At 40.7% G+C, this 18262-nt stretch overlaps 2 protein-coding genes across 2 annotated transcripts in view; both read right to left on the bottom strand.

The window, feature by feature from the left end:
* Positions 1–13762, bottom strand: part of POC1B (POC1 centriolar protein B) — a 51694-nt gene extending 37932 nt beyond the window's left edge. Inside the window, exons 1-8 of the mRNA XM_005147958.3 lie at positions 13623–13762; positions 13370–13454; positions 4754–4925; positions 4176–4355; positions 2748–2855; positions 1741–1856; positions 1258–1391; positions 473–541 (exon numbers count right to left, since the gene is read on the bottom strand). Coding sequence (XP_005148015.2) covers positions 473–541; positions 1258–1391; positions 1741–1856; positions 2748–2855; positions 4176–4355; positions 4754–4925; positions 13370–13454; positions 13623–13637 — 879 coding nt within the window. The 5' untranslated portion in view covers positions 13638–13762. The remainder of the gene's footprint in view (positions 1–472; positions 542–1257; positions 1392–1740; positions 1857–2747; positions 2856–4175; positions 4356–4753; positions 4926–13369; positions 13455–13622) is intronic.
* Positions 9176–13025, bottom strand: GALNT4 (polypeptide N-acetylgalactosaminyltransferase 4). Its single transcript, XM_005147927.3, has one exon. It carries the CDS (start codon positions 12870–12872, stop codon positions 11121–11123), a length of 1752 nt encoding a protein of 583 aa, XP_005147984.2. The 5' UTR covers positions 12873–13025; the 3' UTR covers positions 9176–11120.
* Positions 13763–18262: the final 4500 nt, after the last annotated feature.

Below are 18262 nucleotides of genomic sequence, written 5' to 3'. Positions count from 1 at the left end.
TGTTTAACTTGTTTTTAAATGCTCAAACAACTCTTCCCTGTGTCAAATCTAATACTTTTCTAATTTGCATTAGTGAAACCACAAAGCCAACAATTTGCTGAATTCTAGCAGTTTTCCCAGTAGTACAACTTAATATTTACAATTACAGAGTAGCAACTTTAAAAGAAATGAAAACCTAATGGAGACAGTAGGTTTTAATATTAGTTGCAACACAACTACTTTGTTGACACTGAACTATAACACTTAAAATACTTCTGTTTACAAAAAAAAAATCACTCCTTTATTTTAATATAGAGAACAGAATTATTCAGTATTATGGTCATCACAACATCCAGTTGGAAGTCTATATAACACACTGCTAGAGAGAATACAGGTCAGCATGCTGTAGTTAGCATGGTACTGTGACATACTACATGTAACTCCCACCCACCTTAATAAACATTACAACAATTAAAGAGACAATACCACAAACCTGAGCATCTGCTCCACCTGAGGCAAATTTTTCACCATTTTTTGAAAAAGCCACAGAAAGTACAGGTCCCTGAAAGAAAAAAATCCATATACAGCAAAGGTATGCTATTCCTGTGATCACAGTATTTTGATGCAATGAGAAAAAGACTTATGTCATTATCTAATATAAGCAAATTTTTCAATTTTAATAAAGGAAAAATCTAACTGGAGTGAAATTTTTGCAAAACAACTTGACCAAGAGGCTACTGCCTACCTTTGAAAGATGCTGTATTACAATGACTACAATCAATACTAAGAAAACAGTGGCATTTTCCTTAGATTTTATGCTTTAACTCTGCAATGAGTTATCAAATATATATTACTCAACATGTTTCAGCAATTCATTATCTAAAGTAGGGTTTTGCATTTAGAAGGAAGAAAACACCTGCTATTCTTCATAAAACTTATTTTCCATAAGTCTCCTTGTTCTTAGTGCTGTTTTTCAATAGAGAGCAACTACTGTGCCAAGTAATTGATTTTGACAACCAAGAATTAATTCAGAATGCAATATATTACTTAACATTAAGCATGCATAAAATATTGACAGATTAACCTCACAGTCATAGGTAAAACTGATGCATTTCCTTATGAACTTGTGATTAAGGTGTTTAATACAACTCTACGCTGTCCACTGAAGCTACCTGCAAAGTGGAGGATACAAGACACAATGGCGATAAGTGCTACTTTCCCTTTGAAAAGATACCAAATAATCTATTAAGATCTCCATTTAAATAGGATTGAGTATACCTTGTGTCCATGAAGAGTGTAAATAAGTCTTCCTTCTAACATGTCCAAAATCTTAAGGGTACCATCATCAGAAGCAGTGATGAGATAGTTACCAGAAGGATGGAATGATACACAGTTAACTCCTGCTCTGTGAACTAATTTACAGAAGACAAAATTCAAAGACTGTAGATACCTACTAACAGGAAATGTAGACTTTACTTCTTTGCTCTTTTCTACTTCCCAAAGAAGAAACTAGTTAATTTAAGGGAAAAACAACCAAAGTGCTGGGGCATTGCACTCTTCAAAGTAATTGATTTGCTCTGTTCTAAGAATTAAGAGAATCGCTACAAAGGAATAATCGCAATTCAAACTGGATTTTTAGGGTTGCCAGACTACAGAAAGATTATTTACAATATGACTTACTTCTCTACTTTCCCCATTAAGGAATTAGATCATATAATCTAAATAAATCACATTTAATTGCAAGAACTCCATTGTTTTTACCTTTGTAATGCTGCAGTAGCTTGTTCATTCGAATATCCCACAGTCTCACTGCATGATTGGAACCAGCAGAAGCTATACACGTACCACTTGGGTTGAAATCCACAAAATTTGCAAATCTAAATACAATTAACAAAAACAGATTAAATGCATGTTTCCATAGAAATACTGGGGGTGGGGGATTGGGACAGTGTATATACATATGCACACACTCATATATATGAGTTGCCACAGATTTGCGTGGAATCAAATAAGGTATTTTAAGCAACTGCAATAAGCATAAGGAAACAAGATGTGCATGATAAATCAGACTGTATAATCTGGCCTTTGTTAAAAAGATAGTATAATTGTTCTGACTCAAATTTTCACAGATTGTCTTGCAGTACAAAGCTCCTAGAAGGAAGTGCTGTGAAGAGTTTGTAAGCAAAAACTAAAATAATTTTGCCTAAGAACAGAATACCCAGCTATGACAATCTTTTAGACTAGAAAAAAGATAGTTTTCTGAAGCTCTTTGTTCATGAGAAGGCAGCCATGAAAATAGAGAAGTAAATATAAAAGAATTATATTCCATTGCCTTTGTTAATTAAAACTCTGGTTCCAAGATGCTTAAGAAAACTACAGATAAGTAAAAGCAATTGTTTTCTAAATCTAAGTAAGGCAGGTCACTGAAGCTAACCTAACACTGTTTTCATCAACAAGTGAAGAATTATTAAACTTCTCTTTTTCTTGAAGCACCCAGTATCAAAAAGCATTGTGAAAACAAAGCAAAAAACATTAAAACTTCAAAAATCCAAGAACAATCTGACTTCTCTCTGGCTTATTTCTTCACTATTGGAAAACAGCTGGTTAAACTCTTTAAAAAATGTGATATGAATTATTTTAGTTTACATGGGTGGCAGAATTTCCATCTGTTTTCAGACATAACATATATAGATGTTGACACCACAAAATATGAACTAAATCATGAAAATTGCACCATTTCATTTCTCCTTTTTGCTAGTAATACTTACCCTTCATAATCTAAGAGGCTCTCAATACAAGTTTTATTTCTTGTATCCCAGATCTTAACAGATTTATCCTCACTGCAAGATGCTATTAGTCTTCCATCAGGTGAAAATCTGGAGCATACAAGTGTGTATGTTACTACACAACTGATACTACCTAGATTAGAATTAGAGACATACGTTCCAAAACACCAGAATCAAGAAAGCCCATTTGGAATTAAAATGTGTAACATTTAAAGGACATTTGAATTTCTCATATTTCTCATGGAGTAATAAGCTGAAAGCAAAAGCTTCTCTCCCCTACTCCTCCCCCCTTCATTTCACAATCAACTACAGTTAAAAATGGAGCCATAAGCAGGGAGGGTGGGGTGGGCTGTAGAGGGGGGTGGGTAACAGCAGCCTAAGGTTCTCACTTCAGATGCAAAGAGATTATTATAGAAAACCATAGGCAAAAAGACAAAGAGGACACAGTAAAACCTTGTGTTCCAATTTTAACCTACATATACAGTCCCCTGTGAGTTCTCTCTGGACCTACAAGCTGTCAGCAAAACATTCATGATTATTCCTAGACTAGCAGACTAGGTCTTTAAACAAGAAAGTCCATTTGTGTTAATTGCACCAACCATTATTATTTCTTGTAGAGAGCAACTGCATAAGGACATTAGAACACAGTTCAAGAACTTTTACATCCAATTTCCTAGTGCTTTTAACTTTAAACAATCAGATACTTCAGAACTTTGTAAGGCTCTGCCCTTCGCTAGTGTTACATTTCTTTCTCAAGATGTTTAAATCAGACCTCTCCTAGCTGCAGATTTTCCACTAATATGGGGGGGGAAGTTAAACTCAAAGAACAATCTTTTCTTGTCTTTGAGGAGCTGCCCTGCCTTTAAATAGAGTGCAAATCTTAACTTGCAGTACAAAGGCCATTTATTTTACCTTTTCCAATTACGTAAGCTTAACTCATTTTGACTCATGACCATTCTTTTATACTGCTATGTTCCAAGAATAGTTGAGAAAACCCCTACTGTGCATAATGCATCTAAAAACAAGTGAATCTGTGAAATTAGTCAATACAGCACAGAAGCATACAAGACTGCAGAAAGACAGGATACAGACTAAAAATGAATACAGAAGGCCTTATTTGTCCTTTAAATTGAAAGAATTAATACACAGCAACAGATTTAACATGAAGACATACAAACACATAGAGCAAGCTTTCAGACTTCAACCAGGAGATAGACATATATATATATATATATATATATATATATATCTAACATGTGTGCACACAATTGATTTATTTAAATTTCATTATTAGTGATAAATCATTATTTATCATTCACAGATTTTTCTTCTCTTGGTTCTGTCCTGGGAAATAAAACCCCTTTGCTAGTAGCTCTGCTTCTTTACAAAGACAATAAAAACAACACTTACTTGGCACAGCAAACCCAGTGAGTGTGTTGGAATAGGGAAAACAAAAGGCATGGATGGCGAACACTCCATATTTTTATTGATTTATCATTGGATGCTGAAACTAGAAAGTGGCCATCCTGAGAGAAGCTCACACTACGAACAGATGCTGTATGACCTTTCAGTACTGATGATTCTCCATGACTAGTGGGGAAAAAAATAAAAAGAAAACCCAAGACACAAACCACAATTATATCAAACTGACTGAAACCCCGTAAAACTCAAAGTTAATATATTTGGCATCTTATGCAAATGAAAAACCAAGGTATACAGCTTTAATCTTAGTTCTGCCAGTATTTTTGCCTTATTTGAATATTAATTATTAGAATAACAGACATTAAAGTAATTGTATGACCAATTTCGGAGAATGGAGCTATTCACTAGCAACATTAGCCTCCATACTTGTTTATTCTCCCTAATGTCTGTTTCTGTCAAAGCCCAAGGATGCGGGAAGAAGACAGAAACTTTTCTTGGGTAAAGAGTCAGTTATTCATATTGCACATTAATGAAACACATAGCCAGCATTGCCTAGTTATACTCACATGCAAGGAATCCATAGTCTGACAGTACGATCTCGAGAAGCTGAAGCAAGTAGCTGCCCATCTGGCGAGTAGTGTACACTGGTCACTGCTTCTGCATGGCCTACAAATCTGTAAGCTCTGCATTGTGCCTTCAGTTTCCACACCATAAGAAACCTATCCAAAGAGGAGGTAGCTGGCAAAAAATTAAAGATACAATAAATCTACTCACTCTTAATAGAACTACCAGGGCTAATGCCTACAGATTTGGAATACCAGTGAACTGACTGGGTATTAAGGGGAGGAAGCAGTTATTGTGTTGTAATAGATACTTGGCCAAACTAGCAGCCAGGAAGCCAGCAATGCCAAAACCAGGGTTTTGGAGGGATATCAGAAGACAGGGAGGAGTAAAGGACAATCCATAACAAGTAGCTATCCCATATATTAAGCAAACTGACTTACAAGTACTTTAAAGATATAGAACAAAAAAAATACAAAGCAGAACATCATGCAAGTCATTAAGTATGAATTCAGATTTAGCATTACCAAGTGTTAAGAACAACAGACAAATTCTTCAGTGATTCCAGTTTGATCTCCAAAATGGAATTTGTTTCAAGCATCAAATGTTTAACTTTGAAAAGACAAGCCAACTTAAATTCAAGATATCATTTCTAACACTTCAAATTTCTATGCAAAAGTGAATATCCAAATTCTATAATCCTATTTTAGTACCATTTTTTATACTAACAAAAATTAACTTTTGTCTAGTTCAAAGCAATATAAAGTTGTCAGTCTAATAATGGAAATTTTTCAGTCACTGTAGAGGTGGACCATACCATCTGCATTTGAGAAGGCAGGCATAGCTTTTACCAGAGCATGATAATTTTCAGGAAGCTATAAGCAGCAATAACAATGAGCAGTTCAATTAAACTGACAAGTATGATATTTCTACACCCCTATTATCTTCACCTGTGCTAAGTGCTAGCATGCACAACAAGTCAAAACAAGGGATTCTCACTCCCACCCGTTATAAAATTCCTACCCCTAGTACAGAAATGGATGCAGAGGAAGAACAGTAACTTCCTAGAAGCTGAAGAGGACATTAAAATGGTGGCTTTTTCTTTTCCCACCCTCTTTCAGACACCAACACAGCACAGGGGAATTAAGTTTGTTTATTAGCATATGTGTCAAGGCAAGCCTCAAACAAAATATTAGGTATTAAACTCTTTAGGAATTTGGCACAGAGATACTATTTTTACTCCCCGAAGACTAGCTTCTGGTAAAATATATGCACATAGGGAGAGTCTGGTCCCACATCAATATGACTAAATTTGACACAGAAGTACAGGATATTTCTCCCTTCCAACTTTTCAGAACTCTATTTTACAGCAGGCTCTTTCTAATTGTACCTGAATTATTTCTTTCTCTCCTTTGATTCACAAAAATGTGACCTAGAGTTGCATAAAACAGAAAGGAAGAAGTGCAATATAAGCTAAAATAGAATTTGAAGGCATCAGGTTGGAAATGTGGAACACACAAGATTAATGGTTTCCAAAACAAATAATGCATGAACTTCCAAGTACCTGTGATACCTTATGAACCGCATGAAGGCAATGTAATACTAATCCTCTTTGCTTTCAGTTACAAAAACTAGAGGATCTTCCTTGTTCTCCCTCTGGACTCCATTGCCTAGGCTCATGCAGCATTCCCTCTCCATCCTTAGGCAGGTTTCTCTCTTGAAACCACCTGCACAGTACTGTGATACTCAAAGACTAATATTATCTCTGATACTGCAGTTCCAGCCCAACTGACACCAGTCCAGGGGTAATGGAAGACAGAAGGGTGCTGCACAGGAAAGGGGGAATAACTGACAGACCCATTAGGGAATTATTTTCCTAAGGCACATGGGCTGATGTGACTGTGTCTGTACCCCTCGCTCATGTTGTCAATCCAGACAAAGAAACTCTAAAACAAAACTCTGAATCTATATTAACTTTTGCCCTATCCTGCGCCAAGGAAACAAGGACCCTTTACCCTTAACAAGCCTCAGCCAAGCCAAGCTATTCCCCTTCAAGTAGGCTGAAATCAATTTTGATGCATATGGCTAATGTCCAAGTATTTTACTGGAACAGCAATATTTTATCTTAGCTAACCATAGGCACTAGAGTATATGGGACAATAATGCTGCTAGCAGTCATTTCCATTATCAATACTGATCTTAAAAATAGCTGTATTTATGAAAAATACGCTATTACTATTATTAAAGAAACTTCTCTATTTCTCTTTTTATTCCATTTTAAGAACTTTTACCTACTTACAGCAATGCTTGCTTCCCCAGTTTTCTCAAGCACAGTATCTTAAGGATTGCTCCTCAATCCTCTATGCATTTTTCTCCCCTTGAGTTCACACTGTCCATGCATTTAAATGTTCAAAAGGAGTAGAACAAGGACCATCCAGGGTAAATTACACATGAGGTCTTACAGCAATGCAGATCAGATCCAGTTGATGAGCTGTCAGCGCCTGCCAAGTATGTCACCAACCTACACTCTGACTTTCAATTACCAGACCACCAGTAAATGGTCCACAACAGATCTCCCAGGCTAATTTAAAGTACCGGAATTGAAACAAAAGAAACATAGGTTCAGAAGAATTTCTTTAGGATGGGCCATACCACAAATGGGTCTGTTTCACTTGCTCCTCAAAGAAACCACGACATAACCAGAACCAAGTTTAGAAGTGAAAGACAAAATTTGTCTTTGCTGTAGTAATGAAAATATTTGATCAACTGTAAAACATAACTAGAAAGGAAGCTGAAAATTCACACTGAGCTGACTCCGATTTAAAATGTCATCTAGCTTCCAAATTCAGTGCTTTCCTCCCCACACCCCTTTCTTAAAGTCAGCGCTTTCTGTACACACCCAAGTATAGTTGACACATCAGTAGCTAATTTGCTTTTCTGATGAGTCATAACAGAATTGAACACCAAAGAATAGACTCAGCCTTATGCAAAGGCCAAGTTTACACATGGCTTTGCTGCAGTTCTCTAAACAGATATCTGTGCTTCATATATGCCATGAAAAAAAAACATTTATGGTATTAGCAGTGAAACAAAGTTCAATTTATAAGTTGTGAATATTGATGGCACACATTTTCACATGTACATATGAAGACACAAGTTGCCACAATACGGAATTAACATTACACTCCTATTTCTCCCAACGCCACAGTACAGACTGTATTAAAGTTATGCACAGATCAGAAGAGACATACTCAGCCAGGCTTTAACAGCCAAATGTACCTCTTGGTCACCCTTTTTCCACACCAAAATACTGAGACACCCCAATATAATTAACTTGGTGCAAGAATTACAAGTCAGATGCAGTACAGGACTGCATACATGATGTATGTGTATGAATATTCAACCACCACCACCACCAATCTGAAACACACACTTAACAGGAACTCTGCAAATCTCAGTGTGATAAGGTGTAACATCCCAGTACAAACACATTTATCAGGGATATGCAAGATTTCCTACTTGGAGGAAAACAATTACTAATTGAACCTCCGTCAAAGGAGCCAATCTGGAATAGTAAGCACAGTGGATAAATTACAAGGAACTTTCAATAACTCCTATAACTTCAAGTTCATGGCCATTTCTATTGTATGCTGAATGTACTTACATAGGTGGAAGAGAACTGAAAAGAGTCAGCATGCTAGCCAACATTTAATTATCAATCAGAGTTTTATTTATTTTTTCAAAAGAAACTCCAAAACCCTCCCACATTTATTCAGTGTTCAGTTTACATTCAATTTAAGTCACTTAAAATCAGTAGTTTAAAATATATACAAGTGTTTCCAAAATTTTCAAAGTCTAACAGAATAGAAAATCTTTCACAGTTTGATTTTCCAGAAATCTGTACATATGTAAAACAACTGGATTGAAGCATTTCTGTAGAATTGCTGCAGCTCAGTTCAGAACTAATAGAACTTGAAATGTTAAGGTCAAGAGGCAGATTTACTTAGAATTATTGCTTAAATAGATAAGGAACACTTTGAATGTCAGTTGTTACATGAAGGTAGCTCTTCATATGAAATGCAGTTTTTGCCAAGTGCTAAAAAACTGTATAAACATTGCATAGTTTATATTCACACCATTTAATTACTTTCATCTGAGGAAACACGGACTGCACATACAACTTAATGCTCTACCATGTAGGAGAACCCAGGCCTTTTTCCTGTTGTGTCTATTGAGTATAACAGTCTATAGCAAGCTTTTCACAAAAGCACATAGTTTATGTAATTCATTGCCCTCAATACATAATGACTGTCTGCCTTTTAAAATTTGATAAACAGTTCATAACTTGTAGGTCCACAAAAGAATTCCTTGCTACAGAGCAGAACGGAATTTTTCAGGAATGTCTCCCTTATATAGTAGAGATACCCTTTAACAAAAAATCAAACTGCAAGTAACATCCTAAAAATAAGTTATCAACTTAAAAAGCTCATGCCACACAGTGGATAGCATTTTTTACCAAGATTCAATGCTACGTCCCCACCTCTAAGTTTTCTTCTTGTTCTCCTTCTACCTTAGCCTGCTTCCCCCAAACCCCTCAGCTTTTTAAAACCATCTGAATTTACTGCTGCTTTACTCTTTTTGGAAAATCTTCACTTATTCAATGTCTTACTTCTCCCTTTTAACCCTTCTACCTACTAAGACCTGCAGCAAAGGAACACCTACTACCTTCCTTGAGTATTCAGATTCTTATGCTTACTAGCTCAAGTTCCTACCTATCAGTCCTATGTCAAGAACTATTACACTGTGGCCACTGAAAAACATTTATCACGTCAGTGAAAAGTAATCAAAAAAGCTGGAATGCCCAAATTATGAAGGTGTTCAGCTTGAATCACATAAAGCTAAAACACACAGATACTAACACAAGATTTTTTCTCCGAGTACACAAGATAAGGATTCCATCTACTGACTATAATCACACTCAAAACAGATTAGTGACACAATTCAAGAATTAACATTCCTCAAAAGTCAGCATAACAGGATACAGAAAACATTCTAAATATGTTGTTCTTTGGACCACCAAACTGGCAAATCTTGGTTTGCTCCAAGCTGCCCTTTGTCTTTTCAACTTCCCTCATGTCAGGAACTCCAGCTTCCCAACCTCACCCAAGGTCTTCCATAATACTATTGCAACTAGAAAGAGGTGGCATATGCTGTGTTATTTCAAAACTCCACCTAAGGCTGATGCCAAAATATATAACGCAAAACAAAAATACCTAAGTTTTCCTCTGTCTCTTTCCTCTACCCCACTAGGAGACAAAAAAGTATACATGGTATAGTCATAGAATCATAAAATAGCTAAGGATTCAAAAGGACCTTAAAGAACATCTAGTTCCAACCCCCCCGCCACACTACCTTCCACTAGTACAGCTTGCTCAAAGCCCCATCCAACCTTCGTCGCATAAGCTTTGTGCCCCTAGGATGCCAGGCTTAACACAGGAAAGCTCACACAGAGGCAATATAAATGTCAAAATATATAGCCAAGAAACAGCAGCAGCTAATGCAATTCTGTGCTTGTTTTCTTTTGTTACCTTTAGACAGAATTCTTATCTGCAGTCATCCCTATTTCTTCCCATTTGTAATACCACCAGCATGTCCTTGGTTCCACTGCTACCACACTTTTCTCTATATGTTTTCCAGAATAGGTGCACGACTGCACAGCAGTGCCAAAACCCATCTACTAAAAAGCCTTCCTTTTCTTCATTGCAATATAGCTGGAGGTCACTCTGAAACCCTTAAGAACATGCAAACACCCAGAAAACTGCAGGATACGAAAAAGGCTCAAGAGTCAACTTTCAATCACATGCTACTGTAGCATTACTTAGGGTGTTAGACACATATGTCATCATGTATCTGCAACACAGGTCAGTTAATTCCACCACAAAAAACTGAACTTTTACTTCTGGTAAGTAAAGATTCTTTACTTTCATGTAACATTAAACCTAAAAGGTAATGTGCATGATTTTTTTCAAGATTTAAAATCCCTCCTCAGTCCACTCAAAAGCCTTTGTTTTACCATAATCAAGGCAGCCCAAGGAAAATAATGGATTAAAATTTCACAAAAAACAAAAGGCATTAGATCTGTATTCAGTGATTTAGAAACTAAACCCCAGTATTTACTTCTGCTTTCCATACAGTCCACCACAGAAAATATAATTTCCACACCACTACAAACACATCTGAAGACATTCAGATGTGAAGTTCAGTTATGAAGTCATAACTGCATACCTTGGAATACAACCAAAATTGCTATCTGCTCACACACATAAAACCCCTGGAGATTACAGTCCATTCAATTTGTACTCCCAGCAGTGGTTATTTCTCAAATTTCCACATCTGATTTTTATCTGCAGCATTACAAGTTCTCATTTGCACATCAGCACGCCCCTCAGTTGTACGATAAGCAGTAAGGCACTTTCCTGAATGAGGATGATAAATAGTCCCATCTTCTTTGAAATGCCATATAATAATCTCTGGGACAGGAGATCCATCTTTTGGGCAGCTTCTCATGCCTATGAAGTCTTCATGCTCAGGGACTTCAGCACATAGCTCAGTTACAGAATTAAATCTAATTTCCTTATTTGATGTGTATTCAAAAAATTGATTGCCTCCCTGACCATGACATCCAAAGAGAGAAAGGTGAGCCCCAGTAGGATTATGTTCTGGTAAGACATAGTCTAGGCATTCTGAAGCTATTCCCGCGCTGCGGATAGCACCATGCCAGCCAGGACGATCTTCTGGTACATGCAACTCAGCAAATACGTTCTTTAAATACCAGTTAAAACTCTTGCATTTCAAACGCTCTCTTAGTATCTTTCTCTCAGAAATATCCCCATAGTTTTCTTTTCTTGCTGAAGGGTTTCTGTTGTAGAAGTGCTCTTTGTACTCATCCATCCACACCTCAGCAGCACGTGCTGTGTTCTGAAGGAAATTTGGTCTAGCATAGGGTGCACGCTTTGGAAACACATGACCTACATGGGAGCACGGATGAATTTCCAACATACCTCCACACTGCCAAACCCTAAATGACAATTCTAAGTTCTCCCCTCCCCAAACATCCATTCCTGTATCGTAGGTACCCAGATACTCAAAATACTTCTTGCTGACAGCAAACAAACCACCAGCCATAGTTGGGGATCTGATTGGGTCAGTTTTAGATTTGCGCCTGAGACGCTCATGTTTAGGCACCGAGTGCCACTGGAATGTCAGCCGCCAGTCAAACCCCCCAATCATGGGCTCTGCTGTCTGCATGTAGTATTCAAATGTTTTCCAGTCAATGGTGTCAATGACAGGACAAACAATAACAGTCTCATTCTCAGCAATCCTCTCGAGCAGTGGTTCCAGCCAGCCAGTCACACACTCACAGTGACAGTCTAGAAACGTGAGGACATCACCAGTCGCAAAGGTAGCGCCAATTAAGCGCGCACGAACCAGTCCTTCTCGTTTGTTGGTTCTTATCAAACGGACTCTTTTCAGAGTGCTTATGTATTTTTCAAGTTCAGTCTTCAAATACACCTTATCACTCAAGTCATCCACCAGTATAATCTCTTTTAGAAGCACTGAAGGTGACGTTTCAAGAACGCTATGTATCGTCCGCAGCAATGTCGACCAGGCTTCATTGTAAAAAGCGATTATAACAGATGTTGTGGGCAGTTTTCTGTAGTTGTAAGACTTGGTTTTACACCCATTCAGTCGATTATCTTCAATGTGCCGGTGGAGAGAGATTTTATCACTCAAATAAATATTAATTGCATACTTCTCAATTAGATCCTCTTCCTGTTTCTTTTCCTCAGGACTCAGCTGCAGGCGAGAGGGCTTGCCCCATTCTCCTGGGGCATAAGGATCAGGCGGGGGTTTGTCATAAACTGGGCGAGCCAAATCCACAGCTTCTTCTGCTCTGTCAGAAAAGCGCCTCTCCCATTTCCCTTTGGTGATGCTCTCCCCGGCGAGAGAAGCCCCGAAGGAAGAAACCGACAGCTCGACCACAAAGTAAGCGATCATCAAGAAGCCGATAAACACGCAGCTTTTGCGGACCCACGTCCATCTTCTCGCCAGACGGATCCTCATGTTGGCGCTGAGCAGCAGCTCCGAGCAGAGAGGAGCTCCGTGAAGCAGCGCCGGCTCCCCGCCGCGCCCCAGGACGGAGCGGGCTGCAGGCTCCGGCAGCTCCGCGCTCCTCCCTCCTTCGCAGCCCGTTCTTCCCGTGCCGGGCCCGCAGCTTTACCGAGGGAACGCGGCGTGAGGGGGACAGCAGCAGCGGCACGAACAGCCCCCCGCCCCTCCGGCCTCGGCCCTCCCCTCACTTACTTCCTCCTCCTCCTCCTCTCTTGCCGCGGGACAAACCCCTCCTCCCGCCCTGTGGTTTGCTCTAAAAGTTGTCGCTTACAGAAGGGGCAGAGACTCCTCGGCCCGCCCGGCCGGCACGGGAGCCCGCCCCGCCTCCCCGCCCGGACCTGCTCCCGGAACTGCCCGGCGGCTCCAGGCGCAGGAGGGGGAGAAGGAGGAAGCACAGAGCGAACCGCTCCGCTCGGAAAACCAAACTGCGCCCGCCCCCCCGCACTCACCCAGCCCCGCGGCGTCCGCGTTGAAGGCGACGCCCGTCACCGCCGCTCCGTGGCCTCGGAGGGGCCGGATCAAGACGGGGTCCTCCTGGGGACAGGATGCACACAGTCAGCCTCCCGGAGGAGCACCCCCCGCACCACCCCCGCGGGAACCGTTAGCGTCCCGCACGCAGAAAAAGCGGGGCGGCAGGATGGCCGGGGCGGAGGGCGCCGGGCGACCCCCGAGCACCGCTTGTGCCCGGGACCGAGCCCTTACCAGCGCGGAGGCCATGGGCGCAGTGGGGCACCGCAGCCGCGGCAATGCCGGCCGGAGCTGCACGGCCGCCCGTCAAACCCCCCGCGCTCCAGACGCGGCCGCCCGAGCCCCGAGTTCATCCGCACCGCCAATGCTGCGTCCTTCGAGCCGCCCATGCGCGGGGCGGGGCCGCACAGCGCGGGGTCGGTGCTCGGCTCCCTCTTAAAGGCGTAGGGCTGCGGCATGGCTCCAGGGCGGCAGGCCTTGTGCTTAAGGCCTCTTGTTGCAGCTTAGCTGGCGGCAAACCCTTTCAAGCTAGTGGGGAACTGGCCCGTGTTATCTCGGTTTTGTGACTCACAAGAGGCTTCACCTCACCATGAGGAAGAGTTTCTATACGTTGAGCACTGGAACAGGCTGCCCGGGGGGGTTGTGGAGTCTTCTTCTCTGGAGACATTGAAAACCTGCCGGGACATGTTCCTGTGTGACCTGCTCTCTGTGGCAATGCCTTGGCAGGAGTTGGACCAGATGATCTCCAGAGGTCCCTTCCGACCCTAATGATGCTGTGGTTCTGTGAAATGGATGCAGGATAGCTCTGTTTAACACCTCAGACTGATTTTGTATTAAACCACTTTAGGTAGTTTGCCTCTTTGTCTTTTTTTTCCCAGTTATTTCTTTGCCCATTAATACTTTGTAGATTTCCAAGTCAGCATTCACATTTGTATCCTACAGAGTTGTCCTTAATCACTCCTTTAATACTGTGAAGTACAACGAGCTGTTCAAAAACCCCAAACAACAGCAACAAAAAAAGCCAGTCCAACACAGAAATGTTGGCATTAGCAGTGCTGTGAATACTCATGCTAGATAAGGGAACCGATCCTGCTGGAAAAATGCTGTTCCAATAGCTGTGCTAGTAGAACCAGGGTTAACCTCAATTAGCAAAAGGGAGGGCTGTGATAGCAAAACTGCCATTCAGTATGCAACTGCTCCTGAAGAAGTGTTTTATACTGCAATTAGCCTTTAATTTCATTTTAAATCCAGTCTGCATTTTACAGTTTCATCTGACATTAAACTCTTACATCTACAGAATCAGGTCAGTAACTAGGCCAACATATAAGATTTGTCAGTTGCAGGACAGTTTCAAATCAAATATTTAACCATAAAATGCACATTTACAATAACAATTTTAAAAGTGCTGAAAAAAGCAGCATTATCTCAACAAGAATATAAGAAGGTTTCTATGAAAATCTGCTAGCCACATGGGTTTTACGCAGGCTGAGTATTTGCCTTTACCGCTTCATAACATAAAAGGAAGGGTTTTTTTTTTAATAGATGGTGGGACAAGACACATTGACTTTCACTTGGACCTAACAAAAGCTTTATGTCATTTTTACTGCTTCCGGCTTTGGGGTCACCAGCACAAGAAGGATGTGGACTTCTCAAGCAACTCCAGAGATGGGCCACAAAGATGATCTGAGGGCAGCTGTCCTGTGGAGACAGGCTGAGAGAGCTGGGCTTGTTCAGCCTGGAGAAGAGAAGGCTGTGGGAAAACCTGTTAACAGCCTCCCAATACCTCTAGAGGGCCTACAAGAAATCTTGGAGAGGGACTTTTCACAAGGGCCTGTAGTGATGGGGCAAGGGGGAATGGCTTTAAACTGACAAAGGGTAGAGTTAAATTAGGCATTAGGAAGAAGTTCTTGACTGTGAGAGTGATGAGTCACTGGAGCAAGGTGCCCAGAGAAGTTGTGCCTACCCCATCCCTGGCAGTGTTCAAGGCCAGGTTGGATGGGGCTTTGAGGAACCTGGTCTAGTGGAAAGTGTCCCTGTCCATGGCAGGGAGGGCTGGAACCAGATGAACCCTTCCAACCCAAACCATTCTGTGATTCTGTGATTATTTGTTCTTAGTTTGGTTTGTTGTTTTTGGTTGGTTATTTTTTTCCTTTTTCCTACACAACTCACTCCCTTTATGTTAGTTCCTGATATTAGTTATCACAGTAGCATTTGAAAAAGTTGGTAGTGATAAGACTTAAGTGTCCCCCATTCTACCCCACTGCAGGAGCAGTATATTAACTAGTTAAATTCACTTGGCCTCTTCACCACAGTTGAAGTCTTCTAACTATTTCTCAGCTGTTTTTAGACCTATCATCTTTCTCCTAGAGTTTATCAGCTGCAAATCATGCTTCTCAGCAGGGAGACAGCCTCTCCCTCTGGGAAGCAGGTTTACTACCAGACTTTGAGTGATCTTAAGTTATTCCATCCTTCCCAAAACTCCCCTCTGTGCAGCTGTAATTGTGTATTATGGTACCTCAGTATTTCTCGCACCTTATATTCTCAGGTTCAGATGTGTTCATAAAGCTCCTTAAAACCAAGAGGACAGAAGCACGTGTTACTTTATTTGCAAGCTGAGCTACATGACAGTTCCCAGTCAGGCAGAATCTTTTTCCTTTTGCCTTCTTCACAGCTGCTACAGTTCCAGCAGCTCAGTATCCCTTACTCATTTTGGGCTGCTAGCAATAAACTGAAATCTGTACCAACCCACAGAACTCCTGAATTATAAAGTGCCAGGTGACAGGTATAAAGCAAAGAATGGATTGTGATTACTGAGAAATAAAAGGGTGGCATCCCTCTTTCTAGAAGTTGCTGGAATAGTGTTTCTCAAATCGTAGGGCTTACAAAGTTAGTCTGTTCCATGCTGCTTCTCTTTACCTGCCAGTGTTTTGAAGACCCCCAAATGCTTGTAGGAAGCAAAATATTCCCTTGGCGCAGACATGTAATTAGCTGTAATGACTACAGTTATAAAGCTGGCAGGTATAGTTTTTATGCTGATTATTTTTTCTTGTTAGCATTAATAGGTTTTATTTTTAGAATTAAGATTATTGTAACTCCTAGTAATTGAATGCAGTTATGAGTTGGCATTGTCTTTTTGAGGTTGAGAATAACTGATCCACAATAGGGAAGAGCAATCTACTGCATTAAGTTGTTGTGCACTATGATGACAATGATAAATGGTGCCTCAGAAAACATCTCCCAGGCATTGTGTCTCAGTAAGCTGTTGTTCCAGCAGCTGTGGAGTTTTTTCTCAGACACTGAGTTAAGGTAATGGGTGACCAAACAGTAACCATGTATATGGAGGAACACTTAAGGTTTATGCAGGCTGCATGGTCACTGTAGGAAAGGACCTAGTAAAAGTACATGTAGAATTCAAGAACACTTAGAAAAACATGGTACCCTTTGTGCATGTACATAAATTACACTGATCACTTGTGATTTGGTGATAACTGATCTCATACAGTGTATATGCACCAGGGGCAAAGGTAATATACGAACCCAACTAAAATTCTGTCATATGTAAAATGAGGATTTTTTACTCCGTGTTAAACCTACTTCAAAATAAAACCGACAGCCCCAGCTTTAATTGCTGGGATCATACTGGGAGCAGCTGTGTTAGCAGCAGAGCTGTTCAGACCCCGGGAGAGGCCTTTCACCCTCGGGCTGGGGAACGCGAGCAGGCGGTGGTGCACCGTGGGCACTAGAGGGGAGTGTGAGATACGGTTTGCTAGCGTGATGTCGGTTATTCATCCACCTACATGCAGGGGAAGAATGTAGCCTCAGGGCACACAGGTTTAATTATAGGCTGTCTTGCAGTTGTAAAACCATAATACCTTATGCCCCTGGCGCCTTTCCAGCCTCTGATCCTACCTTTTTTCTCCTACATCAACATGGTTATGAAAATAAATACTGAGACTGTAAAGTAACTTGTGGGTACTGTTGGGTTTTTTGGTTTTGTTGATATTTTCTTATCAACATCCCATTAAAACCTTTTTGCCCACTGCAGCAAGAAAACAGAAAAGGATGTCAAGTAGGTACATATAGATTTTAATTGCTAGGATTATTTGGTATATGATGTTACTTACAGCCTAAGAAACTTGTAGTCTAAGAAACATCCTGGGGTCCTGAGTGTGGTTGCTAAGTGTTTCTCCATCATATTTGAAAAGTTGTGGTAGTCAGGCAAAGTCCCCAGTGACTGAAGAAAAGGGAATAGCACATCCAGACCCTGGGAACTGCTGACCAGTCAGCCTCACCTCTGTGCCCAGTAAGATCATGGGGCAGACCCACCTGGAAGTTGTGTTGAAGCTTATGGAAGATGAGGAAGTGATTAGAGACAGCCAACACTCTTTACCAAGGGTAAATCATGACTGATCTAGTGGTCTTATGTGGTGGAGTGACTAGACCAGTGGGCAAGGGAAGAGTAACTGATGTCATCTACCTGAATTTCTGTAAAGCCTTTAGTAAGGTTGCTCAAACCAGCCTTGCATCTGTATTGAGGTGATATGGATTTGATGGATAAGGAATTCGATGGATGGTCGCATCAAGAGAGTTGCAGTCTTTGTATCCAAATATAAACCAGTAATGAGTGGTGTCCCTCAAGGGTCTGCTTTGGGATCAGTACTATTTAATAACTTCATTAATGACATAGTGGGATTGAGTGCACTTTCAGCAAGTTTGTGGATGACACCAAGCCTAATGATGCAATTGATAGAGGGAAGGGATGTCACCCAGGGGACCTTGACAGGATTGAGGAATGGGTCCGTGCAAACCTCATGAAGTTCAACAAGGCCAAGTGCAAGGTCCTGCACCTGGATTGGGGCAGTCCTCAGTACCAA

Source organism: Melopsittacus undulatus, chromosome 5 (assembly GCF_012275295.1).
Source record: "Melopsittacus undulatus isolate bMelUnd1 chromosome 5, bMelUnd1.mat.Z, whole genome shotgun sequence".
NCBI classification, from domain to species: Eukaryota; Metazoa; Chordata; class Aves; order Psittaciformes; family Psittaculidae; genus Melopsittacus; species Melopsittacus undulatus.
Note: the sequence above shows the minus strand (reverse complement) of the source record. Positions and strands in the feature narration are given on the sequence as shown.

Bases quoted from the DNA above. Each gene is read 5' to 3' on its own strand.
- GALNT4 (XM_005147927.3), bottom strand. From the start codon at position 12,872: ATGAGGATCCGTCTGGCGAGAAGATGGACGTGGGTCCGCAAAAGCTGC.